Genomic DNA, 27,931 nt, shown 5'->3' on the forward strand with positions numbered 1-27,931 from the left:
GATATCCTACTCATTGGGAATGATGTAGGTTTACTGACTGAATTTAAGAACGAGCTAGCGACCCAATTCCAAATGAAAGATTTGGGAGAGGCTCAATTGTTCTGGGTATTCAAATCTTTAGAGATTGAAAGAAAAAACTGCTAGCTCTATCTTAAGCGTCATATATTGACAAAATACTTGTCAAATATTCGATGCAGAACTTCAAGAGGGGTTTATTGCCTTTTAGGCATGGAGTGACATTGTCTAAAGAACAGTGTCCTAAGACACCTCAAGAGGTTGAGGAGATGAGACGGATCCCCTATGCATCGGTTGTGGGCAGCTTGATGTATGCGATGTTATGTACTAGACCTGACATCTACTATGCAGTGGGGATAGTCAATAGATATTAATCTAATCTAGGATTAGATCACTGGACCGTTGTTAAGAACATCCTCAAGTATCTATGAAGAACGAAGGACTACATGCTTGTGTATGGTTCTAAGGATTTGATCCTTACGGGATACACGGACTCTGATTTTTAGATTGATAAGGATTCCAGGAAATCCACATCAAGATCAGTGTTCACTCTTAATAGAGGGGTAGTAGTATGGAGAACCACCAAATAAGGGTGCATTGCTAACTCCACTATAGAGGTTGAGTATGTAGCGGCTTGTGAAGCTACTAAAGAAGCTGTTTGGCTCAGAAAATTCTTGACTGATCTGGAAGTTGTTTTGGACGTGTCAAAGCCCTGTCTCTTATACACATCTAGATGTGTATAAGAGACAGTTCCGGGACTTGAACAATGTAGCACTACACCTTCTCCTTGCCTGAGAAGGTTTAGTCATAGTTGGACTATGATCTATTGTTCATTAGAGGGATCAGTGGTATTTAAGGAGTTAGATCTGTCTCTTATACACATCTAGATGTGTATAAGAGACAGGTATGTAGCGGCTTGTGAAGCTACTAAAGAAGCTGTTTGGCTCAGAAAATTCTTGACTGATCTGGAAGTCGTTCCAGACATGTCAAAGCTCATCACACTTTATTGTGATAATAGTGATGTTGTGGCTAATTCCCGAGAGCCTAAGAGTCACAAGCGCGGGAAGCATATAGAGCAGAAGTATCATCTCATCTGATACATTGTGCATCGAGAGGATGTGATTGTCATGCAGATAGCTTCGGAGCATAACGTTGCTGATCCATTTACAAAGGCCCTTATGGCTAAGGTGTTTGATGGTCACCTGCATAGTATGGGTCCTGTCTCTTATACACATCTAGATGTGTATAAGAGACAGGCTGAGAACACAGCTACACAAGAAGAAATTCACTCATTCCCCAAGGTCGGGGTAAGTAGATAAGTTGCTCCCTTAAAGGCTGATTCCGGGACTTGAACAATGTAGCACTACACCTTCTCCTTGCCTGAGAAGGTTTAGTCATAGTTGGACTATGATCTATTGTTCATTAGAGAGATCAGTGGTACTTAAGGAGTTAGATGTAATTACATGGGCAAAACGGTAATTTGGCCTAGCTATACTTACGAGCAATTTGTGAAGGGTCATCGTAGTGTTGATTGGTTATATCCAATGGAAACAGAAATATATCTGTAGTGCGAAGAATGCAGTTGTCAGTCCTTAGTGGAATGGCCGATGTCACAATCGCACTTTTCGAAGCTTCACTTAGCGATTGTGCGGCACTTGTTCTCGCTCATGAACAAGTTAGCCAATTCGAATACGAAAAGCCAATGGCACACCGGGTACCTCTCGCAACCTCCACCCCCTTTTTAAAGAAAAGGTTTTAGAAAATGAGTTTGGTGAAAAGGTTTTCGCAAACATTTTGATTGTAAGAATAGAGAAGAGAAAGATTATAGTAGGCTAGAAAGCAATAAGCAACAACAATAGCTTTATAACACACTACTCCGGGTATTGGGAAGTGATGGTTAGTTTTATCCCCATATAGTATATTCTGAACAAAAACACATCCGCTACCCTTGCATATGAAAATGGGTGAGCGGTCACTCACTAAGAAAAGTACATATAAACCTAACTACCTAGCAAAAAGAAATACATAGGATGAAAGCATAGTAAAAAGAGGTGGAGGCGGTCATGCGGCCATAGGCAACACGCCCTGGACAAGCATGACCATGACATTCTCCCCCACTCAATTGGTTGACATCCCCGTCAACCGACTCCGCTCAAACTCAGTATATTGTTGAGCAGCTGGCTTTGAGGCCTTCCATGCGCTCCCAACAAACTTCTCTGTTTTGGAGGTTTCTCCACTTCTCCAGGAACTCTTCCCAGCTTGGTTCTAGTCTATTTACTCTGTCGCTCCTTCACGCAAGTCTCTCGTTGGCTTCTTCTTCTACATTCTCTTCGTTGTGGCCTGCAGACAGGTCACCACCCTACATCTCTCCTCGACATGGTTGGGATGATAGGGTTTCAGTCTACTTACATGGATGACAGGATGAATCTCCATCCACGATGGTAATTGCACCCGATAAGAGGTTTTTCCAACCCTTTTGATGACTTCCACCGGTCCCCTAAAGTTGCTCATAAGGCGATGTTCTCTTTGCTCTCGACTTCAAAACTGTCCCAGGCACAAATTTACTCGAACCCAGTCTTCTAATAGGAACTTTCAATGTCTAGGCTTCCTTCTTCTCCTTCTCCTCCTCTTTGGAGTCGAGGACTTGTGTATACTGTCTGGCTCAACAACATGACACACTGCTCTAAGACATACAGAATGTCTTAGGGGGCTTTCTCTTCCGCGGTTTCGATTGACTCGTGGGTAAATTCCTTCTCCAACTGAAGAACCGAGATCATCCTTATCCCCTTCGATCGTCTGATCTCAGCATACACAATAGTGGGCATAGACCCGGTGATCACTAAACACTTGGTGAGGGGTATCGTATTACCTTGTGCTCAAGCAGGAAATCCATTCTCAACACCACATCAAAATCATCCATCTTAACGATCACGAAATCAGCAGGGCCACTCCAATCCCCCAAATTTATGACTTCCTATTTGCCATTCCTGTAATCGGCAAGGCCTTAGAGTTCATTACTTTCATTTTACCTGCGCCTCCTTCCCAACGAAGATTAAGCCGTCTGGCTTCTGTTTCAGACATAAAATTATGGGTGGCCCCCGAATCAACCAAGGTACTTTTGGCCAATTTGTGGTTGACCCAAGCATCAACATACATCAGTGCGCCTCTATAGGATCCTTTTTCTTCTCCTACATCCTTTTGGAGGGCAGCTAAATAACTTAAGGCCCCAACCCGTGGGGTTCTATCTTTCTCTGCTTGCACATTCTCGTCTTCTACCTGAACAGCTTTGCCTTTCCAATCTGAAGCTAATGAGGCTTGGAAAGCATTAAAGGCGGCTCGTTCCAAACATTCGCTCGCCTTGTGCGGACCCTTTCATATACAACAGGATAAGGGCCGATAAAAATTCTTCTGATTCTACCCCCGCCATGTATTTCCAGTCGTCTGCTGAGGAGATCTACTATCCCCATTGTTGTCTTTATCTCCCCCACTATTTCTCGGTGGGCTCAAACCGTTGCTCTTTCTCTCCCTATTAGGGGATCTCGAGTGTTGCCTTATCTCTTGAGATTCATCAATAAAGTCAAATAACCATTTGGCCTCAAGATCCTGTATTCTCTGCACATACAGTTTTGTTTTTACCCACGGTTTCAGTCCTTCGATAAAACAGAAAACTTTGTCTTTTTCGGATATGTCTCTTATGTCCAACATCAATCCGACAAATTGTTTCACGTAGTCCCTAATAGTATTAGTATGTTTCAATTCTTGTAGCTTGCGTCTTGCCAAAATCTCAACATTTTCGAGGGAAAACTAAGAACGCAACTCTTGTTTCAGTCTCTTCTAAGTGTCGATGGTACACCGTCCCTTTTGGACATCCATGAAATGGGACCTGCACCATAACTTGGCATCCTCTGCTAGGTGCATCATCGCTAGGGTGATCTTCGACTCTTCAGTTGTTGTGTTCGTAGCTCTGAAGTACTGTTCCATGTCATAGATAAAATCTTCTAGCGCCTTTGCATCGCGAGCCCCACAGAAGGGCTTAGGCTCGGGTACTTTTACCCTGTTGAATTGGGCTGCACCCCCGACTGAGGCTTGATTTCTCACTACTCTCATGGTGAGGTTAATTTTTGCACCAATGTCTGCAATCTCTACCCGGATGACATCGAGGTGGCTCAGAAGTCCTCGGACATTTCGGTCACCATCTGAATGATCGCTCTCTGTGAGCTGTCTAATTCTTTGACACGCTCTTCTATCGGGGCAAAGATCCCGACGAACCATCCCTATACTCAAGAGGTCTACCCATCGTGGTTTTTGCCTCTGGGTCTCAACCCTTGTCAATGATTCCTTGACGGGCATCCCGTCTAAGTGACCAGCCACCACATCAATTCCATCAGCCTTGTCGGTGACTTCCTGTAACCGAGTCTCTAGGAACCGAACCTGATCAGGGACTTCTATTAAGTAGAGCATTTGCTCTTCAATCTTGACCAATTGGTCAACATGGGACTTGCCCAACTACTTCGTAGCAGACATGATCACAACTTCTCAACTCTACGAGCCGACCTGGCTCTAATACCAACTGTCACAATCGCACTTTCCGAAGCTTCACTTAGCGATTGTGCGGCACTTCTTCCCGCTTACGAACAAGTCAACCAATTCGAATACAAACAGTCAATGGCACACTGGGTGCCTTTCACAACCTCCACCCCCGTTTTAGAGAAAACGGTTTTAGAAAACGAGTTTAGAGAAAAGGTTTTCGTAAACAGTTTGATTGTAAGAATAGAGAAGAGAAAGATTGTAGTAGGTTAGAAAGCAATAAGCAACAACAACAGCTTTATAACACACTACTCCGAGTATGGGGAAGTGATGGTTAGTTTTATCCCTATATAGTGCATTCTGAACAAGAACACATCTGCTACCCTTGCATAAGGAAATGGGCGAGCGGTCACTCACTGAGAAAAGTACATATAAACCTAACTACCTAGCAAAATAAAATACATAGGATGAAAGCATAGTAAAAAGAGGTGGAGGCGGTCATACGGCCATGGGCAACATGCCCTGGACAAGCATGACCGTGACACCCAACAGTTAACAGATGGTGAATATTTTAATTAAAAAGTTTGATTAAATATTCATGTATCGTTGGAGTTTCAAGCTATAGATCTATGAGGTCCCCTTGGAAGCTCAATAGGGTAAAATGAGAATCAGTTTTTGGATTAACATGAATTGTTCAAATTATAGAGAATTTAATTATATATGATATAATTAAGTTATTTTAATTATATGTGATATAATTATTATAATGTATTTGATATATAATAGCTTTAGTGAGAGAAGATAAATATTTGAATATGATTCAAATATTATTAATATGAATTGGATTCATAATTGTTAAGTTTACTATAAATGTAATTTATATTAAATGCTATATAAGAGAGAAAAGAAACTATAGGTTATATTGATATAATATTAAAAATATAGGATATATGTTATATTTGATATAACATATAATTTAATATATACTATATGATAAAGTGGTTATCATATAAATATATATAAAAGTTTTTATTAAAATTAATNATATATTATATGATAAGTTAGTTATCATATTTATATATATATATTAAATGTCATTTTTTATTTTAAATAAAAATGAAGGGGAAGTTACAACTCCCTCCCCCTCTTTTCTCTCCACCAATATACGTGGGTGGTTGTTATATTTAGCTTTTTGAAAAGGAGAGTTTTTTTTCTCCCAATTGAGTGGCTTCTTGATCGAAAGAGAAAAGACAGAAGAGTTCTGTGAGTTTTGGATTTTTGTTAGTGAACGATCTTTAAAACTTCTTCCTTTCTATACAAAACTTTGTCTCATTCCAAAGTAGTTAGAGTCCACCACTCCTGGGTTCTCTACTTAAGAATACTGAGGAAGCCTTTGTGGTAGTGATCGAGGTTTTCTTGAAAAAATTCTTCAAGGCGTTCATGTACTATTCGAGGGATTTTTGATAAAAAAAAAAAATATCTTCAAAGGTAAGGTTTCTAAAACCTAATTATATAGAATGTTGTGATTTATGTAAATGCATATCTTGTTCATGATTTACTGTAAAATTTACATTTAATGAAAAATGGGATTTAGGACAATCTTTCTTCTGCTCACGATTTCCTTCAATTTTGGGATCCTTCAGTTGGGTGGGTTACGGCAGAACACCCAAAATCTCACCATTTTTTTTTATTGTAAATCTCGTAGAGGGTGTGGCGCCACATTGTTCAAGCCTCGAAATCAGTCCTTAAGGGAGCAATTTATCTATTTATCCCGAGGGGGAGGAGTGAATCCTTTCTTGTGTAGCAATGTTTCTAGCTCCCCAATCAGACGAATCCCCAAAATGGTAGGCTTGTTGAGTCGGTGATCTGGCCACTCTCACCCATACAAATTAAAAAACTGCCTTCATAGGCAGGAGTTCACAACTCACTCAGGATTCAGGTCATGTCATTTATGGTCATCCTGGTGAAATGTAAGTCTCTATTATGAACGACGTTATATAATGAGACTAAACATTTCATCGTCTGGTCTTATACAAACTCCTTTGATAGAATATCTCTGCTTACATGTCTCCACATGAATGATCAGGATCAGATCATTTATAGCACTTTACAACAATTGTAACATCTACAAAACGGGTCATACTCGTAGTGTCACCAGGATAAGGTATCCAACCTTATTTATCTACTACAGACCATTTAGATTATCACTTAAACATGATCCACCTGTATGTCTCTACATACATGTTTAAGCTAGAAGATAACCTTGGATGTTAGTTAATTGGTTTGTGGATTAATGCAACTAAATGTCAACTAAAACATCACATATTTTATTAGATAAATAAAATATTTGTACAATACGATTACAAACTATAGGACCCTACAAGATTTAGGACACCAACCCTAACAGTATCAAATACAATATACCTTATAGTTTTAATTCTCTCATAAATGCATGATATTTAATATAAATTTCATTTATACTAAATTTAATTATATTAATCCAATTCACATACTTAATATTTGAATCATATTCAAACATTTATTTCCTCTCAAATAAACTTTATATTATAATGTATCATATACATTATACTAATTATATCATATATAATTATGTAAAATTAATTATATCACATATAATTAATTCCCTCAATTAATTTGGACAATTCAAATTATCCAAAATTGGTTCTCATTTAATCCCTGTTGAGCTATAGATGGGACCTCATGGATCTGTAGCTTGAAGCTCCAATGGTACTTGAATAATTAAACTCATTTAATTAAATTATTCAACATACATTAACTGTTGAGTTCTCCACTAAAGACCAACAGCTGCATTCTTCGCACTACAGATATATTTCTGTGTCCATTGGATATAACCAGTCAACAGGGCGATGACCCTTCACAAATTGCTTGTAAGTACAATTGAGCCAAAATTACTATTTTATCCGTATAGTTACATCTAACTCCTTAAGTACCACTGATCCCTCTAATGAATAATAAGTCATAGTTCAACTATGACCAAACCTCTCTTAGGCCAGGAGATGGTGTGGCGCCACATTGTTCAAGCCCCAAAATCAGCCTTTAAGGGAACAATTTATCTACTTACCTCGACATCCGGGAAGGAATGAATTTCGTCTTGTGTAGCTATGTTCCCAGCTCCCCAATCAGACAAATCCCCAAAATAGTAGGCTTATTGAGTCGGTAATCTGGCCACTCTCACCCATACAAATCAAAGGATCGCCTTCATTGACAGGAATTCACAACTCATTTAGGATTCAGGTCATGTCACCTATGGTCATCCTAGTGAAATGTAAGTCTCAATTATGAATGACATTATATAATGAGACTAGTCATTTCGTGGTCTGGTCTTATACAAGCTCCTTTGTATAGAATACCTTCGCTCACATGTCTCCACATGAATGATGAGGACCAAATCATTTGTAGCACTTTACAACAATTATAACATCTATAAAGCAAGTCGTACTCGTAGTTTCATCAGGATAAGATATCCAACCTTATCCATCTACTACAGACCATTTAGGTGACTGTTCGAGGGAATTTCGCAAAGAAAAGGTTCTTCAAAGGTAATGTATCTTGAACCCTTTTCTTGTAAAAGCATGTTGTAATTTAACTTTAAATGCATATCTGTTGTATGTTTACGGTAAACTTTACATTTGATAATTTATGGAATTTGATCGATCCACTTCCGTTCAAGGTTCTCCTCACAAGAGATTCTTCACCTTTAACAAGAGTTGTTGATAGAACTGGTACTTCACATCCTTCTCAAGAGTTGAGAATGCCTCGACGTAGTTGGAGGGTTGTGCAACAGCCTGACCGTACATGGGTTTAACTGAAACTTAGATCATCATATTTGATGTTGGCTTAGAGGATCCATTAACTTTTAAACAAGCAATGGGTGATGTGGATAAAGTAGAAATTCTGGTTTTATATGTTGATGATATTCTACTCATTGGGAATGAAAGAGAATTTCTAGCTGACATTAAAACATGGCTAGCCACGCAATTCCAAATGAAGGATGTGGGAGAAGCACAATATGTTCTTGGGATCTGAATCGTTAGGAATGGTAAGAACAAAATGATAGCCTTGTCTCAAGCATCTTATATAGACAAGATGTTGTCTTAATGCAAGATTTCAAGAAAGGTATGTTGCCTTTCAAGCATGGAGTTCATCTGTCTAAGGAACAGTGTCCTAAGACACCTCAAGAGGTTGAGGTTATGAAATGAATTTCATATGCATCGGTAGTAGGGAGTTTAATGTATGTCATGTTTTGTACTTGTCTTGACATATGCTATGCAATTGGAATTGTCAGCAGATATCGGTTAAATCCTAGATATGATCATTGGACTGTCGTTAAAAACATCTTCAAGTATCTTCAGAGCACGAGGGATTATATGCTTGTGTATGGTGCTAAGGATATGATCCTTATTAGATACATTGATTCAGACTTTCAGACCAATATAAATTCTAGGAAATCTACTTCGGGGTCAGTATTCACTTTGAACAGAGGAGCTATAGTGTGGACGAGTATCAAGCAAAGTTTTATTACTGACTCCATCATAGAACTGAGTATGTACACCGAGGAGACGTGATTGTCACGCAGATTGCCCCTGAAGACAACTCGGTTGATCCATTTACAAACCCTCTCGGCTAAAATGTTCGAGGGTCACCTAGTGGGACTAGAACTGCGAAATAGATAGAACTAGGACAAGTGGGAGAAGTACTGAGTATCTAATGTCCTAGTTTATTGTATTTATTCTCTCATTACTTAACATTATATATATATTTGTATATATACGTTAAAATCTGCTGGAGTTTTAGTCCAAGTTGGAGTTTGTTGGGTTTTATGTACTAAAACTCGTGGTTTGTAAACAATAAACCTATTTTGTAAATCAATAAAGTTGTTATTGAATATATGAACTGCTTATTTCGTTTTAGAAATGAATCCAATAAACTAAAAGATCCATGACTATTACATGAGTACTTGAACTTTATATGGAGACATAAAAGTGGATCGGGTTCGAGTAAATAGTCAAAATGCTCTATAGTTTATGAATAAGGTTGGGTGTCTTATTCTGGTAACACTATTGGATGCGGCCCACTCTGCAGTTGTTATAATTGTTGTAAAGTGCTACAAACGAAGTGATCCTGATTCATTCATGTATTGACATGAGGAACGGAGGCGTCCTATGCAATGAGTTTGCATAAGATCGGACCAAGAATTAAGTCACTCTTACTTTATAACATTGTTTAATATTTAAGATTGACTATTTCAAAGCAATGACCTAGGTAACTTGACCTTAATCTTGAGCTAATTATGAACTCCTGTTTATTCAGGATTATCCTTAGATTTGCATGGGTAAGGGTTGACTCAACATCATCGGCTCAATAAGCCTCCATTTCAGGGGTAAGATCGGGTAGATAGCTGGGGACATAGGGTGCAAGACGAAATTCACTCCTACCCGCTTTTAGGGATAGTAGAGAGATTGTTCCCTTAAGTGCTGACTCTGGGTCTTGAATAAGAAGCCCCATCCTTTCATTGGTCCGAGAGGGACTCGATTTAGTGATTGGATCACAAATCAATTGTTTATTAAAGGATTAATGGGACTTAAAGAGCAATATGTAATCTTGGGGGTAAAACAGTTTTTGACCCAGTCATTATTACGAACAACCTGTGAAGGGTTAACTTACTAATCATGGTTATGTTGAGTGAACATAATATATCTACAGTGAAGAGACTGCAACTATTAGGCTTTAGTGAAGTGACCCGGTAGTTAATGAATGGTGGTTAATTAGGTTAAAGAGTTTAGTTGGTTAATTGTGGATCGTTAGAACCCATGATCTGTAGGTCTATAAGGTCCCTCTACTAGCTCATATCGAACTAAACCTTAGAACAGTGTGACGAACGAATTTGAAGTGTTTAAATTTGGTTTTTGGAGCAAAGCGTTAAATATTTATAATATATTTAACCTAATGTTAATTGTGAATTAAACTTAAAGAGAGAGAAAATAGAAGATATTTAAATAAGATTTAAATATCAAGATTATGAATAGGGATTCATATAAATTGGGATTAGTGTTGGATTTAATATTAAATTAAATTAATTGAATTATTTAATTAATTATTTAATATTAATTTAATTTTAAAATTGATTATTAGAATTAATTTTGAAAATAAATGGAATTGGTCAAAACTTGCATTAGAAGTCAAATTGTTGACTTTTGATTTTTGAAAGTCAAAAAATCAAATTTGTTGACTTTGGACTTTGAGAATCAAACTTTGACCAAGTTAGTGGAAAGATCCAACATTTGTGAGTGGAAAATTCCAACTATTGAATTGCTAAGTGTTGTCTTCATTTGAAGACACTTGCTCCACTAAATCCCACTTTGAGTTGGTGGATTTTTTAATGTCAAATTCTCACCAAACTCAAAGTGAAAAATTTTCTCTCGAAGTCTTAACATTTTCCTCTCCAAATTAGTCACTCACCGGATCCCCCCTCCCGTTCTAAGGCCGGAGAATAGTCGGAAAGACTCTTGTGGTGGTCTATAAATCGTTCGTGTGGAGATTGGAGCGGATTTGGAGAAACTTCAAAGTCTATAAAGGTTGCATTCTTTTCTCCCTTTTATTTGCTTAATTTGCATGCTTATCTTTATAATTAACCTAATTTGAGTACTTTAGATCCGTTTTTCTTTTGTTGTGCATGTGTTTGTTCCATCAATGCTCTAATAGCTTCGTGATTGGTAGTTTTTGTGCATTTTTCAAAACTCCATGGAGACATTCTACTATATTTGTCGTCATCTTGTCATACCTACAATGGACTTGATAAACCCTTACCCATCGTTGTAATCAAATATTCTCAAGATAGGCCGTCACACTAAAATATTGATGTAGCTTAGCCCAAGACATTTGAAACTCAGACATTCTATAAGTTTTCGTTGCTATGTAGAAGTGTAGGATTATGTCCTTATTCTTGAATTTGTTAATCAAATTGTTTCGAATATGGTATATACATAAGGCATGAAATGCATCAGGGAATATACTTGAGACAACCTTTGCAATTGAGATGTGACGATTTGATATAATCACTAAATTCGAAATATCTTCTAATGAAGAAATTTAAGAATGAAAATAGTATTATAGACTTAATTTTTAAAAACAAAAAATAAAAAACAAATGATTATCGAATAACAAAAATATTTTAGATTATTTTTGTCAATTTCACTTTGTAGCCATTGGATCCAAATTCAGCTTGGAAGTTTGTAATGTAACCCAAGCTAGTGAAAACGGAAATCTGAGCAACACAGACCTAGGCGTGGCGCCAGCTCAGTTTAGCGCCATTAGGACGCACTTCCTACCTACAATTTCATGAATGTGTAAGCGTTTGATCATCGTTGTGGCGTTTGATCATCGTTGAGCGATTGATTATGCTGCCAGTTACTTCCGCCATGCAAGGTGGTTCATCAGGCATTGGCTACGGCCTGAAATACCAGGTCAATGTTGTTCATTTTCTAATGATAAATATTTTCATGGTATTCAAACCCCATAGATCTTCTTAAGCTTAAACCCTAATTCCCATTTTCGAAATTCTTCTCTACTTCCAGGCTCGATGCATTGCCGATGTCAACGCAGATACTGATCACACCAGCTTCATCACCGGCACTCTCAGTCTCAAAGACGAAAATGAGGTTACGCTCAGCTTTACTCTGATTTGTTTCCTTGCTTGATTGTCCATGTTTGTCTTTGACATGGATCTGATGCAATTGAAGTCTATTAGGTGCATTTGATTCGTCTTTCATCGAGTGGCTCCGAGCTCATATGTGAAGGTTTGTTTTCTCACCCCAATGAGATCTGGGACCTGGCGTCTTGCCCCTTCGACCAGCGCATTTTCTCTACTGTCTTTTCCACTGGTAATTAATTGGTTTTCTGTGCTTGCTCGAACTCAACTTTCTGTCGTGCCTGCTCCCGAGATGATTTCTACGAATGGATTGGTTTAGTTATTCTTTTAGTTTAGTGTTGCTACTTTTAGTTGAACTGATAAGTCAACGATGGAATTAGGCGAGGGAGTTTAAGCATTTAGTACAGGACCTATCTGTTTACAGAATGTGGGAATTGTCGAATAACTTTCAGACAGAAAATGTCCAGTTCCCGTTGTTAATTCTCAGAAGTCGTGAGCATTGTGCGATTGACTTGTTATTTTGCGGTCATGTCTGCTATTGACATGTTTGCAATCTATCTATACGTCGCCTCTCAATCACAGTTGTGCGGGGATTCATATTTTTGTTACGGATTCTTCTAAATTCTCTGCTTCCACTTTTCTTTGAATTGTTCCTCTTCCATTTTCTTAAGGTGAAAACTTTGGGGCAGCAATATGGCAAATCCCTGAGTTATATGGTGAATTGAATTCTCCTCAGTTGGAACGGGTTACATCTCTTGATGAACATGCTAGTAAGATAAATTGGTGAGTGATTCTCGGAAGCAATTCTTTTTCTTGGTTAACTGTGTCCAACTGCATTTGGCCTTTCATATTCTATAAAATGCAGAATATATACCAAATCAATGTTTTATTCTACTTCTCATAATTAATTGAAGTAAAATTTATGCTCATCGAATTGTATTTCTCTTTAATATTTTAACCTTCAAATGTTTTCTCTGAATTTTACTGAAATTTCCCTTTCCTTTTCATTAATTTTCTTTTTCTGTGATCTATATGCGTGCACTCCCAAATTTGGGCTCTCTTTCCTAACAAAAATTTCTGGACAGCGTTCTTTGGTGGCCATCTGGAAGACATGATAAGCTTATCAGCATTGATGAGGAAAATATTTTACTGTGGAGCTTGGATTGTTCAAGAAAAGCTGCTCAGGTAGACTTAAATGGAAATTATATGTTCTAGTGACTGGATTCTAAATCGGGCAACTTTCACTTCTGCACCACGTTGTAGTATATGCATGAGCAGGTTAAGGTTCAGAGCTATAAGTTTTTAGATTAGAGAGAATTCATTAAACAAGAAAGGCTATATTATCGAAGTTAAGGCATCAACCTCAAAACACCAAAAGAATTGAAGTTTTTCTGCAATTGGGGCATATCACAAAGGAATTACAATCATAAAAAGGCTGGTTAAAGAATTCCATGGATGCCAAAAATTGCAACTCTCTTCTCTCTATAGAAATATCCATGCATTGGATTTTCTTTCCAAACCAAATCTCGGAAAAAAAAACTGCTAGAAGCCTAGAACAGCCTTTTCTCTAAGGTTTACAGCTTTTAGCGGTAAAGGTGATCCACAGCAACTGATCCAGGTAGACATTCCAGAACCTCTTGGAAAAGGCCTAGTAGCTTGACACACCATATTATTCTACCAGTCCCTGCCAATATCTTGTCACAAACAATAGTCCACAAAAAGGTAAATTAGTTTTCCTTCTCTTTCTTACATATTATACACCACTGGGGAGAGATAGCTTTGCCCAGATATTGTTGCGAACAAGGTCAGACTTCATCGTTCCCAAGGTGAGTCAGTAGAAAAAATCTCATTTCTTTAGGAGCTTTCTCCTTCCAATTCCCAAGCCAGCAGATTATTAAGGTTTAGAGTTAATGATGTAGCACAATAAATAAATGACTTTGTAATTTTCATTTCAATGGTTAATTGTATAATTTGTAGTTGGTTGTATAGCTAGTTGGTTATATGATGTATCAAACTTCCAATTCAAAAAGACCCTCATTGATTTTGAAAGCTGTTCCACTCATCCTATGTTTGATTTTAATTTGATGGTAGCCACTTCGAGTATCTATTTTAGGAAAAACAGAGGCACCTCCCTGTTGGTCCAAAATGTCATTTAGCCAGGGAATTGAGGATCCTATACTTAGTCATGATTTTTTTTTGTGGGTTTTCTATCTATACAAAAACAACTAGACCTGTCTTTTTTAGGAGCAAGGAGGACTGGAACGGCACAATGGCTTAAACTAGGTGGTGCATGTCCTTTTTCTAGAAGTTCATGGATTTGATTATGGAGGATTTGATATTGTTTTGGGCTCGTTTGATAGTGGGGAAGGTGAGGATGTGTATGGCCTGGTATTAAGTCAGTATAGTGCCAGATTTCTCTTTGTGGTGGTAGAGACTTTGGTGTGTTTGTTAAGCCAAGGAATTCACTTCACTATGGGAGATTTGGTTGTCCAGTGTTGTATTATTGACAGAATCTATTGAATCCTCTATGTCAACGAAGGCACTAAAGTTTCAGCCTTTGGATGTAGAATCTCTCTCCTTTTAGTAGGAAACATGAACCTTTCATTGATAAGACAAAATTCACAAAATTACAAAAAGGTGATCCTATCCAAAGGAATAAGGAAACACTTACAATTGGACATAAGATTTGTAAAGCTGTAGTTACAAAAAGGAGATCTCTATTTACATCAACGAAAAGCTGAAAAGTGATAGAAGTGAAGAAAGATCGAATGTCTTGATCCTTATCACCGAAGATGTGAGAGTTATGCTCCGACCAAATATACCGCAAAAAAAACCTGAATAAAATTCAGCCAAAAAAACTTTTCCCCCCTTTCTTAAAAATATGGCGAAGAATGAAAGGGGAAGGAGATCCCTAATGTCATAGGGAAACGCTAACTGCCAACTGAAAGCATCAACCACAAAGTCCTGGAAGTTTCTAGCCAGACTCCAAATAAAAAGATGGTTTGGTGATTCGACATTGCTTTTGCAAATATTGCAGCAATCTGGGGAGATAGTAAGCCAAGGAGCATGTCTTTGAGGCTTGTCATACGTATTGATGCACATATGACTCAATTCCCAAGTAGAAATTTTAACCTTCTTGGAATTGGGATGTTGACCTTTCATAATAGAAAGGTATAGGTCTTTATAACGCATGTCTCCTCTCGAGCATAGAGTTCTGTTTAAAGATTTCAATGAAAAAGACCAATTGTGTCTAAATTCCAGCACTAAATGTCTGATGATTAATTGAGAATAACCACCTCAAGAGCAACAAGAAGGCTGGCCCAATCCTCAATTTATTTGTTCATCATGTCTGGGATAAATTTTCCAAGATAGCTTGTGAGAGCTCCACATATCAGCCCCAGTGCCCTCCTTTTTGGATGCAGAATATCCTTGCCCTGTGAAAGCAAAAAATGTTGTTTTTAGGATCATAGCAAACCTTTTTCTAACTCTCCGTTTTGCCCAAAGGTAGTTCACAGCTTTCTTTCTCATCCAAAAGAACTCATAAGTGTTGTACTTGCCTCTGTGAATGGTCTGATTGTTGTATAGCCATGGTCTCCCAAGGAGAATGTGACATGCATCCATGTCCAAAATATCACAAACAATTTGATCTTTGTAGTGGTCGCCCATTTTTTTTTTTTTTTTTTTTGCAGGGGGGGGACTCTCCACCATTTTTTATTCAACTAGCCTAGTAGGGTTTAGAGTAGACTGATTTTCCAGATCAACTTCTCAGAAACAATGTTCTCGATCCTCTGTTGTCGATGATGACTTAGCAAATCTTGTACATTGGTGCATCTTGTGCAAAATAGGCAATGATGTTGAGGATAACTTTGGTTTTGGGGGTGAGAAGTACACATGAAAATTGTTCTCGATCATCCGCTTGAGCATACTCAATTCTCATATTCTTGAAATTGGTTATCCTCATAATCACCATTATTCAATTCTTTAATCGCCAAGGCTCATCATTGTGGGCATTCGTTGGAGAGGTGGCCTTGTTATCCACACATTGAACTTTTACCAAGAGTAGGACGATTATAAGGGTTAGAATTTCGTTTAGAGCCTACATTCGAAACATTTGCAGTTGGTAGAATTGTTTATTGGGAGATCCTCCTTTTTGTTCTGTTGGTTAGATGTGGAAGCAGTCTCTTGCGGAAGTTGTTTGGAGGGAGTCTTTCTTTGGTTTTGTTGCTGTCTGTCCCCTGTACTTCTTTGGTAGTTCCTGATTGGTTTGACCTCTTCATTTTCTTAAGTTTTGTGGAGAGAGTTATAGCATCTTCTATGTGAACCAAAGGGTGTAAATTGACCACTTTCTTTAAGGTCATTCCCTAACCCATTAACAAATCTTGAATTGTATTGCTACCTTGTCTTGGATAAGTTATTTTGTGCCCTCCAAGAGGTGGAATTACTTCATATAATCAAGAATTGATTGTCCACCTTGTTTACATTGTTGGTAGTGGTTGTATAGGATTTGTTGATAATTGAGGAAGAACCATTTCTTCACCAACAGAAGCATCTTGGGCCACTTCTTGATAGGTTGTCTCCCATGACATCTTCGATACTTTTGTAATTAGTCCCACCAAATAGAAGCCCCACTTTGAAGCATGAAAGCCACTAATTTTACTTTCTTGTCCTCGGGTGTGTTGGACTATTAAAAAAAAAATCACTTTCTTGACCCAATCTAGGAAGTTTTCAACATCCATCCTAGTTGAAGCTAGGGAGGTCAATTTTCATTTTGAGTTCCAGAACTTCTTGGACAAATTTGTTGTCTTCTTGAGATTCTTCCATCTCGTTCTTGCACTCCAATGTTGTAGAATTCATCCTTGCCAGAAGACTATATCTTGCGCTATATAATCTGGTAATTGTTCTCTGATACAAATTGATGTATCAAACCTCCGAGATTTCAATCGAATTTCTTTATTAGAAACTGCACCGTAGGCTAAAGCAGACTATTTATACGAGCTAAGCAACTGAAACAGCCAACGACCAATTGACCTGTTGTTTTACGAAGAATTACATGACTTGAAATCAAATCTCACGGTAAAAGTAAAACCCCTCGGTTAACAGACAATGAAACATAATAAAGTTAGCCATATCAAAGGTGATAAAATAAAGGTTGTAATAATGTTTGATTCATTTGTCATATTGACAAGTTAGATGCTGTGAAATACCATTTCTTTTCAAGTATTTTTATGATGATCTTATTTGGGGCTTACTACAATCTAGGTGCAATCGAAGGAGTCAGCTGGGATGCTTCATTATTTGTCTGGAGGGACATGGGATCCACATGATTCAAATGCTATTGCAGCGACTAGTGAATCATCCGTTCAATTTTGGGATTTAAGGACAATGAAGTATGCTATCATTTATGCTTGATGCATATATTATTATGTGTTTTTCATCTAGTTGAGCCTATTTTGGTACATGCGCTTCTTGTGTATGCACTCCGGCCTGTATAATCTTTCTGAATAATATAGTGGGATGTTTTATGTTTCTATGTCGTTTTGAGAAGAGATGAAATGTGCACGATTGATTTGAGGGATTTTAGGCTTCTCTTCCTTCTGTAAGATTTAGAATTTTTTGGGCTCCCTTTGGTATCCATTTCATTTTTGGTTTTTTGTTTTTGAAAATTAAGCCTATTTCCTCTCCATTTTTTACAATGATTTGCATCTTTCTTAAATACAATGGTTGAATTCTTAGCCAAATTTAAAAAACAAAAATAAGTTTTTAAAAGCTACTTTTTTTAGTTTTCAAAACTTGGCTTGGTTTTTTAAACCATTAGTAAAAAGTAGTTAACAAAGGAAGAAATTTGGAGGTGTAAGTAGTGTCTATAGGAGTATTTTTCAAAAACCAAAATCCAAAAATGAAATGGTTGTCAAACCAAGTCGTGATAATTTATTTTATAAAGTCATAGATGCTGTTCATTAATAAATTTTGCACCTTGATTCAATTTGTTTTACATGGGAATCCCATCTACTATTTGTCTGAAAATGTGTCTCAAAATGCTTCTTTTCGTAAGTAAAAACATTGAAAGGTCGATGAGAATTTTTTGTTGGAAGATTTGGAGAGGGTGGAGGGATACATTAGGTTAAGTGGGAGATGTTTCGAAATTGATGGAGGATGGAGGCTTAGGCCTTGGGAACCTGGGATTACATAATGAGACCCTGTTGGCAAAATTGTTTCTTCAAAGACGAATGCCCTGTGGAGGATGATTATGGTGAGTAAGCATGGACCTCACTGATTTGAAGGGGGTTCAGGTTTAAGGGTTCTAACAGAAATCTCTAGCCTGCTATTTTTGTGAAGGTTCTTGGGTGGGGAGAGAGACCTTTGTGTGCTTTGTTTCCACATCTTTATCATTTGTCAAATAAATGATGCATTTGGTAGCCTATGGTTTTCCCTCTGATATTTATTCCTTGCTCTCCTTGGGTTTTTGTTGTCTCCCAATGACCAAGAGGCAGATGAGGTGGCTAGTCTCTTTACTATTATTTCTAACTAGGTGTTTTGTCTTGGGAGAAGGGATTCACGGGTTTGGGTCCCAAAGCCTTTAGAGGGTTTCTCTTGTAGCTCTTTTTTCCACATTCTTTGTGCCTCTCCTCACTCTCAGGGAGCCTCATCGTTTTTCTCACTTTGGAAGATAAATTTTGTAAAATTCTTTGCATGGTAAGATGAATACTCAGGACAGACTACAAAGACTCCTTTTTGGTGGAGTGGCTGTTGTGGTAATATACTTGCGTGTTTGATTTGAAAATATAATCAAAATGTGACAAATATAATGTTGAAACGACTAAATGCAACGACTAAACCACCTCCCAAAGCATGTAAGTGTACACTCTTAGAGAGCAAGTAATACGCAGGCAATAAACCTAGGTCGAACTCAAGGCCTGATTCTTTGAGAATTTACTCAAATCTTCAATCAAAACTCAATGAAATGTAGAAGTACAATAAATTTCTGTTGGATGGTATCGTCTAAACAATGGCTGACAACTATTAGTAAATGTTTACTAATGATAAAGGCAAGGTTTGGACACAGGATTAATCTGTGGTTAATGGAGGTTGTCTACTGTTTCCCCACCACTCTTCCCTTCAACTTGCTTGCATGAGCATGGTTTCTCCTAGGTTAAGTAAGCGAAGCTACTTGCCATACCTTTTTCAAGAAGAGTGTTAAGAGTAGCAAATGTCACATGTCTATGGGTGGTTTGTTGTGTGATTTCTCACCCCTTTTTGCTTGTGAGAAATTATCCTCTTTCTAGCATAATATAGTAAGGCATGTTTACCCTCACTCTCCTAGTGTCTTTCCACACAATCTAACCCTCTTAGCATTATACTTATGTTTATACCTCTTCTAGGTTGGTCAGACGGATGGAGGTTTAGACTCTACTCGAATGCCACTAAAGGAACCCAATATTACCAAGCTCAAGCTTGCGAGTTTTTGGTTAAGTGGGGGTTGCACAGCAACCTTCCCAAAGTCTTAGTCACTCATAGCATCCGTGCCAGAAGCAAAAGAAGGAAATGAAGATGAACTAAACATTGCATTAAGTTGAATTATGTAATGTTCTTAACAAGAATAATCTCAATAAAAATACAAACTACGCTTTTATATTAAAGTGTGCTGCAAGAATAGGAGTAACGTGGCTTTGTTGCTACCGCAATTTGTCAACCGGCTGAAACATGCTTTCAAGTACTGTCATGACTCTGATAGGCCCTCCTTCCTCTCCAAGAAAATGGTTGCTAAGTGTACCATGAATTTTTTGGATCCTCTTTTCCAAATTTCTTTGCTTAAGTAGCATGCTTCCATCAATCACTAAGTGCTACTTGGCAATTATGGCCTCTGCTCCACTACTCTACTGTGTGTGTGTGTGTGTGTGTGTGTGTGTGTGTGTGTGGGGGGGGGGGGGGGGGGGGGTACATTTGCACGCCTCTGATTTAGTTGCCAAGTGGTCCTGCTCCTAGCTTCCAAGACATGGTTCTCTACCATTCACGCTGCAAGGTTCAAACCGGCAAGGACCCTTGGCACATCCTGGTATGAAACTTCTCTCTCTCTCGAATTTTGGCAAAGGTTTGCTGCGAACAACCCATCATTCACTTCAACACATATTTTCATCCTAGGCTATAATAGCTTGTATTTCAACAAGTTATCAATGGCCACAATGGTGTATTCTTTGGTGGAAGCAAGAGGAGGAATTTTATCATTTTTATGGGACTTCCCTTTCTCTTTGAAGCCAGTTCTTTGGAGTCTTTGGGGTTGTTCTGGTGCATAATAGAAGATGGTGTTTTATGTTTGAGCAGGTACTCCTGAATCCTTCCTTCGAGACAAAGGAAGGGTCTTGTAGCAGGCTTGCTTTTTTCCCCTTATGTGGGGCATTTGGTTGGAGAGAAATAGCAAGATTTTTATAGGGATTGAGAGGTCCAGTGAGGAGCTTTGGGAGGCAAGTCGTTTTAATACCTATACTTAGATGTCTGTTAATGTGGCTTTTTGTAATTATTAGCTTGGGTTTATTATTTTGTTTTGGGTTCCATACTTCCATTTACGTAATTGGGTGTGTGTGTGTGTGTTGGAGGGGGGGTGGTCTTTGTTGGTGGGTTTGTTTTTTGTATTCTATTTTTTCATTTATCTCAATGAAATCTTTGTTTTTGGTTTTTAAAAAGGAAAATGATAAATGATAAATTCTGCATTGGCTTATGAGAAGTGAATTGCAGGAAGACAGACTCAATTGCATGCTCTGCATATGTTCGCAATGTGGATTACAACCCCAAAAAGAAACATTTACTTGTAAGGCTTCTTCTATTTTATTTTATTGTTTTTATTATTGTGTATTTCCTTTTCTCTAGGAGCATCAAATTCAAAATCTCTCCTATGTACTGGTGAATGCAAATTGGAAAGGCTTTTGTCAATAAAATCATACTACAATCATAAATCTCATGTCAATATCAGAGTGGTAACTAGAATGTTGCTGTGTTTTCTTATGCTAGAAAGGAAATACAACTTGCCTGGTGACTTGTTGATTTTTACGTTTATTGTTGGGGTTAAGTTAGTGAGTCAGAGCTGCAATGTTAATTGGCTTGGTTAAACGACAGTATTTGACATTAGTGAGATTCAGAAGGGTGTAGGAAAATTGTGAGCGTTTGAGTGCAGACCCTTTTTTTCTTTTAGAAACAGAGCACGGACATCTTGAATAGTTAGTTGTAAGTTATAACAATTTCTATCAATAAACGTCTTTACTTGTCCTATCCACAGCTGAATGCCTCTCATATTGGTTGTATATAATCACAACTATCTGCTTGTTTTCGAAAATTTCTTCTTTCCCGAACATCCTTTGCTTGTTTTAACCTTTATAACTTATCAAGTCTGATGTTTAACTAGCATTCTACGAACTGAGTCATTATCCATCACTTGTCTGGACCTATACTATAGATTATTTGAGCTTTACTTTGACTAGTGATGGCTCAGTACATAGAATGCAGTTAGGACTTGGTTGTTTGAGGAGTTTGATATTGACTTACGAGACTGCGCAGAGATGATGGAGGAGTTTCTTTACCATCCTCCCTTTTGTCAGAAAGGAAAGTTTTTGTGTCACGTTGTTGTGTGCTATTGTGGGGTCTGTGGGGGGAAAGGAATGAGGGGATATTTAGACTTTAGAGGGTTGGAGATTTTGCTTCCTTACGAGGTTCTATGTTTTGTGGTGGGCTTTGGTTATGAAACATCTTTGTTATTATTTGTTAGGAATTATTTTGCTTGATTGGAGGCTATTCTTATAACTTGCCTCCATCTTTCTCTTTTTTCGTATGGGTATTCTATATATATATATATATATATTCATAATGAGGGCTTAATTTCTTATTAAAAGAAATGATAATCACCATAACAATGAATGACATGTGAAAAGCAGAGGTCCTTTTACAAGTTCATAAGAACGGCAGCCCCTTCTGTTCTTTAAACAAATATTTCATTTCCCAATCTGGTGTTTGGACAACATTTATTTTTTTGTTATTATTATTTTTTTTCTTTTCCATCTTTGCATTAATAAAAAGTTGTGTGTGTCAGGTAACTGCTGAGGATGAAACTGGAATATCTATCTGGGACCTTAGAAAGCCAAAAGTCCCGATCCAACAACTTCCTGGACATACCCACTGGTATCTTTTTAAAGAGGCCATGTTTTCCTAGAATGTTATTGAACTGTAAAATCTGTTCTATGCTCAAGTTAAATGGTTTAACTTTGATTCTTTGTATTTAACATTTCTACAGGACATGCGCTGTTCGCTGTAATCCTGAATATGATGGGCTAATCTTGGTTTGCTCTCCTTTCTTCTCTCCATTTCTAGATATAGTTATTTTTTTCTTTCCCATTTTACTGTTTGGTTCATGTTTGTTGGATTCCATTTTATACTTCTCTTCCATATTTGTTTCCAATTTGATTGTATCCTTTGTGAAGTCTGTGGCCGATTGTTTTATTTTAAATTTCATATAAAGTTATAGACTAACTGTATGACAATCAAATCCCTTGAAGATCGTAAGTGAAATCATTTTTTAGTACAAGCTCGTTCAACTTTTCAAAATATCTTTTTAGTTCATGACACAATGTTAGCGATTGCAGAGTGCTGGTACCGATTCTGCTGTCAACTTATGGTTGGCATCCATGTCTGATGGTGAACTAAAATCTGAAAGGTCATCTTTTCGTTTAGGATGCTCCTGTTTCTGTTTGTCTTTAAAGTTTATGCTCATATTGCTTCATGTTAATTAATGAGCAGGAAGGTCGATTCACCACCACGGCAAGGTGATCCATTATTGCATTCTTACAGTGACTACGAAGACAGTGTTTATGGTAACAGCTGTAGCCTTGTTATTCTAACATATATTTTCACTTGGTCAAACTGATTGGGTGATTTTAATTTCAAATTCAAAGGCCTTGCTTGGAGCTGTCGTGAGCCTTGGATCTTCGCATCGTTGTCCTACGATGGCAGGGTAAGTAGCATCACCTATTTCTAGAACAGTAGCCGAACATGCGCATTGACATTGGTTATACCAAAAAATTGTACCGGGTGCTCGTGGAAGTTTTATTCGTCTTTTTTACTGGTTCTTGTCGTGCCTTCAGTTTCTTCTAGTGTTAATAGATTATGGATATATCCTGCATGGAGTTTCATGTCATCTAAGTTTGTTTTGCTATTCTTCTGTTTGCTTAAATTGAGGTTTTACATATCATTAAATTAATCGTGTCAAGTCAAGTAGTTATGCAAAGTCGGTTGATCATTTACATAAGCGCATTACTCATCTAATCTTCTCCCAGCGTTAAAGGCTGATTATCTGTGTCTGTAGACCGAACAATTTTGTGATCCTACAGAATGACATAGTTCAATTGTTTCTTTTTCTTGTGAAACAGGTTGTTGTAGAATCAGTGAAGCCTTTTCTCTCAAGATAATGGAGTTCATTTTTATATTTTCTTTCTCAATATTGATTGCTTCCTCAGTTTGATTTGAACTCTCATTTCGGCAACTGGACTTACTACAACCTTCTCTCAAAGCTTGTCTCTCTTCCATCAGCGAGAGTAATTGTTTGTTACTGAACAAAGGTTCACTCGTCTTTTCGATGTCAGCGATGAGATTGAGAATTGAGATCACACGATGTGCAAGGACTTATCCAGTAAAGGAGAAAGTATACACACTACTACTGAGGGAATAATTTTATTGCATAGCTGTTATGAACAACCAAGTCACATCTTATGCTTCTATCATGCATTGTTTTGTTGTGTTGAACTTGCTCAGCAACTAGTGCATATAGCTTAAACTTTTTTCAACCAGAAAAGAAAAATAATGTTACAGATTTTGATGTCCTCTTGCTTGGGAAACAAGAACACCCAACCGTCTAATCTGTCAAAATTTTTACCTCCGAGACAAATTGGTACATGTGGTATTGGATTGCCAAATTAATGACTTGAAAGAAAGGAAAAAGTTGGCAATGATTTTCCTTATGATTATTGCGTCTTACTGGTAAGATGTGGATGAATATGATTGGAGCTTTGATACTTATCCAATATACTTGGATGAGAGACAACAAGAAAGGCCATGACAGGGGACTGCTGGGGAGGTAAAACCTCGGTTTCCTCGTTCAGTAGCACAGGTTTGAACACCAAGGTTTCTCTCCACGTATTCTTTTGTGTTTCGTTTGAATTGAAAATGTGGAACTTTTACTAACCACGTGTATTTTTGCCACGTTGGATGTAATTTTTCCATATTATCCACAAACAATGAGGTGCCTTTATCAATCAGAATCTTGCCATGTCACCCTAGATTTAGGTTGACACGTGTTGTAACCAGGTGCAAAGCAGGGAAAGGGGGAGAAGGTGGATAAGATTTGAAGAAATTTGACAAGTGAGCTTTTGCTTTCCAACAAGGATCCCATTCCCATCCACTTACGACATTTTTTTTAAACAAATAATATGCAGCCACTTGCCACGTCATTGCCAGCAAAGAAAATTCTGAGATTTTGCCGTCTTCGAAATGTTTCTTTTGATGCGTCGGTTTGGCTCCTCTCGGTTCATACAATAGTTATGTTAAAATATTATTTTGATTTCTATATTATGAAATTTATTTAATTTTAGTATTTGTATTTTCAATTTAGTTCATTATTAATTTAGCATTTTACGATAAATTTTGAAAACATATTCAAATAATGTATTTTTTTGAATGAAAATTGTTATTTTTATCAAATAAATGTTGGTAAAAATTAATTTTGAGAGACTAAGTTTAAGGTGTATTGAAAGTACGTGAACTAAAATTGAACCGACTTCAAAATATAGGTGTTTTAACCTAATAATTATTAGAGAAAATTGTACAAGCCACTCTCGAACTGTGAAATTTATTGCAATTATACTCTTAACTTGATCAATCATCCCTTAAACTTTGTCTTTTGTTACAATTATACTCTATAACTTTTAATTTGATCAATATCTGATAGTTTGCATTGTAGTTTGTTAAAATTTTATATTTATCCTTATTTGTGAGTTTTATAGTTAAATAATAATTTAATTTTACATTTAGAAATCAAGATTGAGATTTTACATTCACCCTTATTCGTGAGTTACAAATATATTTTTAATTTTGTTTGTTGCAGTGTCCTTCAACGAAATAAAAGTTTAAAAGTTTTTTTTTTTTAACAAAATGAATTGAAGTATAATGTAAAAGAAAAATTGAAACTTTCTAATTAAATAATAATTAGAAAACATTTGTAATTAAAGATGAAGAGCATAATAAAAATTAAAATATTGACATGTCATAAATGTTATAGGGTCAGGTGGGTTGTCTCAAATTAAGCTGACTTGGAAACTCGTAAATATTAATTAAAAGAGAGAGAGATGGGTTCAGCATCACTATTGAGGAACATTTAGAATCAAGGACTAAAATATTGATGTTAATATCGATAAAAAAAAAAAAATTAAGTTTACAAATTTATCAATATCAATACTAGCATAGGAGTTTGATTGCAAACAAATAACAAAAATTATATCGGACTAATTGATTGAATTAAAAGTATTGGGATGTAATTGTAACAAACCCCACATAGTTCAAGAGAGTGGTTAATCAAATAAAAAATAGGCAGAGTAATTGTAATAAACTCTCATTGGTTCGAAGATGATTTGTGCAGTTTTTGCAATTTTTCTTAATTATAATAATAACGTGCATTTTCATTAAAAAAAACATAAAAATGCAATAAACTTTAAAAATATTTTTTAAAAAAACGATGAGAGATTCCTAAATTTTAAACTTTTAAAAATGAACTAATATATTAGAGTTGGACATGTATAATGAGATTCTAATTTTTTTATTTAATGTCCAGTAATTTGTGAATTTTAAAAAGCGTTAAATAGGTCAATGACCTTTGATATAAAATTGAAACTTGAAGGACTTATTAGATAAAAATTCCAAGTTTAAAATTTATTAGACCATTTTTCAAAGTATATGGGCCAAATAGACACAAACTTGAATCTTATGAATCCATTAAGTATTTTTTAAAGTTTAGAAACCAAATAGAAATAAATTTGAAAGTTCATGGATTAAACGTGTAATTTAGTCAATTTAAAATCTAATATAATCAAATAAATAAATTTAACATTCGGAGGATCGTGTGACTTGCCTTCCTTGTCGTTATGAAATCGAAGTCTTTTCTATCACCAATGCTTGTGAATCTTTGCGTCTTAGGCACCTTATGATGCCTTGGTCTGGTCTCCAATGGATTGGAGGTAATGACGCTCACAACCTCGTGCAAGGTAGGTTATGGAGATCATATTGTCGCTAGTGTACATATATCTCTAATGATTGTGTTCTTTACAATGATAGGATCGAGCTTCTAGATCATTTATTATTTGTTTGACCCTTTAATTGGGCTAGTCGGGGAATGTGCTCTCTTATGAGGTAATGATGCTCATCAAAGAATGTGCTCTTATAGGATATGATGCTCACATAAGGTTTCTCATTGGGGCATAAAGCTTAACTAGATTTGTCATGTGGGTAATTATCTGTAACAAAAGGTATCGACAGATGTTTGGTATGTTGTCATTTTCTAAATTTGGAGGGAACATAACCTTTGGATACATGGTGCTACCTTAGTCCCTCGCAGATGATTTGTCACGTTCTTCGATATGATTTTTTTGTTGTTCTTAGTAGTTTGGAGCTTCCATAGAGCGGATTCATGTAGATGCTTTTCCTCTGGATCTGTTTTCAAACTTAATTTTGGAGGTCATAACTCTTGTTGATGTGTTTTTGTTTACGTTTGACTTAACCTAAAACATTTCTTGCAATTTAGTGCATTTGAGAAAGAAAAAAAAGTACATAAACTTTTTTTTTTATCAAAGTTTATCCACATCACACGTGATTGTATGACAAGAAGATTCAAACATTAGAGTACGCTGTAAAAAAATTAAGAACTATCTTACTACTAAAATAATATTAATGATTTATTATACAGATAGAGAAGTGGCGTGCTCAGTTTGTGCCACGTGGAGTGTCGAGTGGACTAGTGGGACCCGTTCTTCCCCATGCTTACGTGTTTGATTAAATCTCCAAATTTCCTGGGAAACTTGTAAGGATGACCTAAAAATTGGGCCCAAAATGTCAAATGACCCATTTTTAAAAATATAATGTCAATTAACTATCTGCTGACATCATCGTCATACCAAATTACATAAATCGCCCTTACACTGGCCTCACGAGGTAAATCTCGCTCTCGTCTGATTAAACGTTCTCGCTCTCGCTTTCGCTCTCACTTGAAATTCCCTAGTTTAATGTGATTGCTCGTCAATATACTGTTGATTTGACAAAATGTCACGACGGAAGCCTCAAATCAAATCAATAATACCTAGACACAATACAATGGTGATTTCTTTAAACTTTAAACTCCATTTTAAAGGTGATTACTTCTCTGATTTTCGACGGTGTTTTGTTGAACGGAGATTTTTTGAACAGGGATTTCCAAGACGAGGCTTTCTCAGAAAGAAACAGCTTTTTCAGAAAGGTGAATTATTTTGAATCTATTTGATTATTTTTTGTGTTATTTCTGGAAAGGTAACATTACGAAATTTTGTATTGGGAGAGAGTAAGAAAGAGGAAGAGTAAAAGAGAGAGCGAGATTATGAGAGAGAGTAAGATTTTGAGAGAGAGCGAGAGTAAGAGAGTGAG

The 27,931-nt window shown here is 36.8% G+C and overlaps 1 protein-coding gene across 1 annotated transcript; it reads left to right on the forward strand.

Annotated features, from left to right (window-relative positions):
- Positions 1–11,805: 11,805 nt before the first annotated feature.
- LOC120076659 (WD repeat-containing protein DWA2-like) lies at positions 11,806–24,502 on the forward strand. Its single transcript, XM_039030542.1, has 13 exons — positions 11,806–12,047; positions 12,159–12,242; positions 12,332–12,464; positions 12,904–13,015; positions 13,318–13,417; positions 17,492–17,619; positions 20,963–21,035; positions 22,308–22,396; positions 22,509–22,554; positions 22,858–22,928; positions 23,012–23,085; positions 23,167–23,225; positions 23,641–24,502. The coding sequence occupies exons 1-13, from the start codon at positions 11,982–11,984 to the stop codon at positions 23,677–23,679; spliced, it is 1,074 nt and encodes a 357-aa protein (XP_038886470.1). The 5' UTR covers positions 11,806–11,981; the 3' UTR covers positions 23,680–24,502.
- Positions 24,503–27,931: the final 3,429 nt, after the last annotated feature.

This window comes from Benincasa hispida, chromosome 4 (assembly GCF_009727055.1).
Source record: "Benincasa hispida cultivar B227 chromosome 4, ASM972705v1, whole genome shotgun sequence".
NCBI lineage: Eukaryota > Viridiplantae > Streptophyta > Magnoliopsida > Cucurbitales > Cucurbitaceae > Benincasa > Benincasa hispida.

Coding starts and splice junctions, on each gene's coding strand:
- LOC120076659 (XM_039030542.1), top strand. CDS start 11,982: ATGCTGCCAGTTACTTCCGCCATGCAAGGTGGTTCATCAGGCATTGGC. Junction 12,048..12,158: donor GCTACGGCCTGAAATACCAG/GTCAATGTTGTT, acceptor CTCTACTTCCAG/GCTCGATGCATTGCCGATGT. Junction 13,418..17,491: donor GTTCAAGAAAAGCTGCTCAG/GTAGACTTAAAT, acceptor ACTACAATCTAG/GTGCAATCGAAGGAGTCAGC.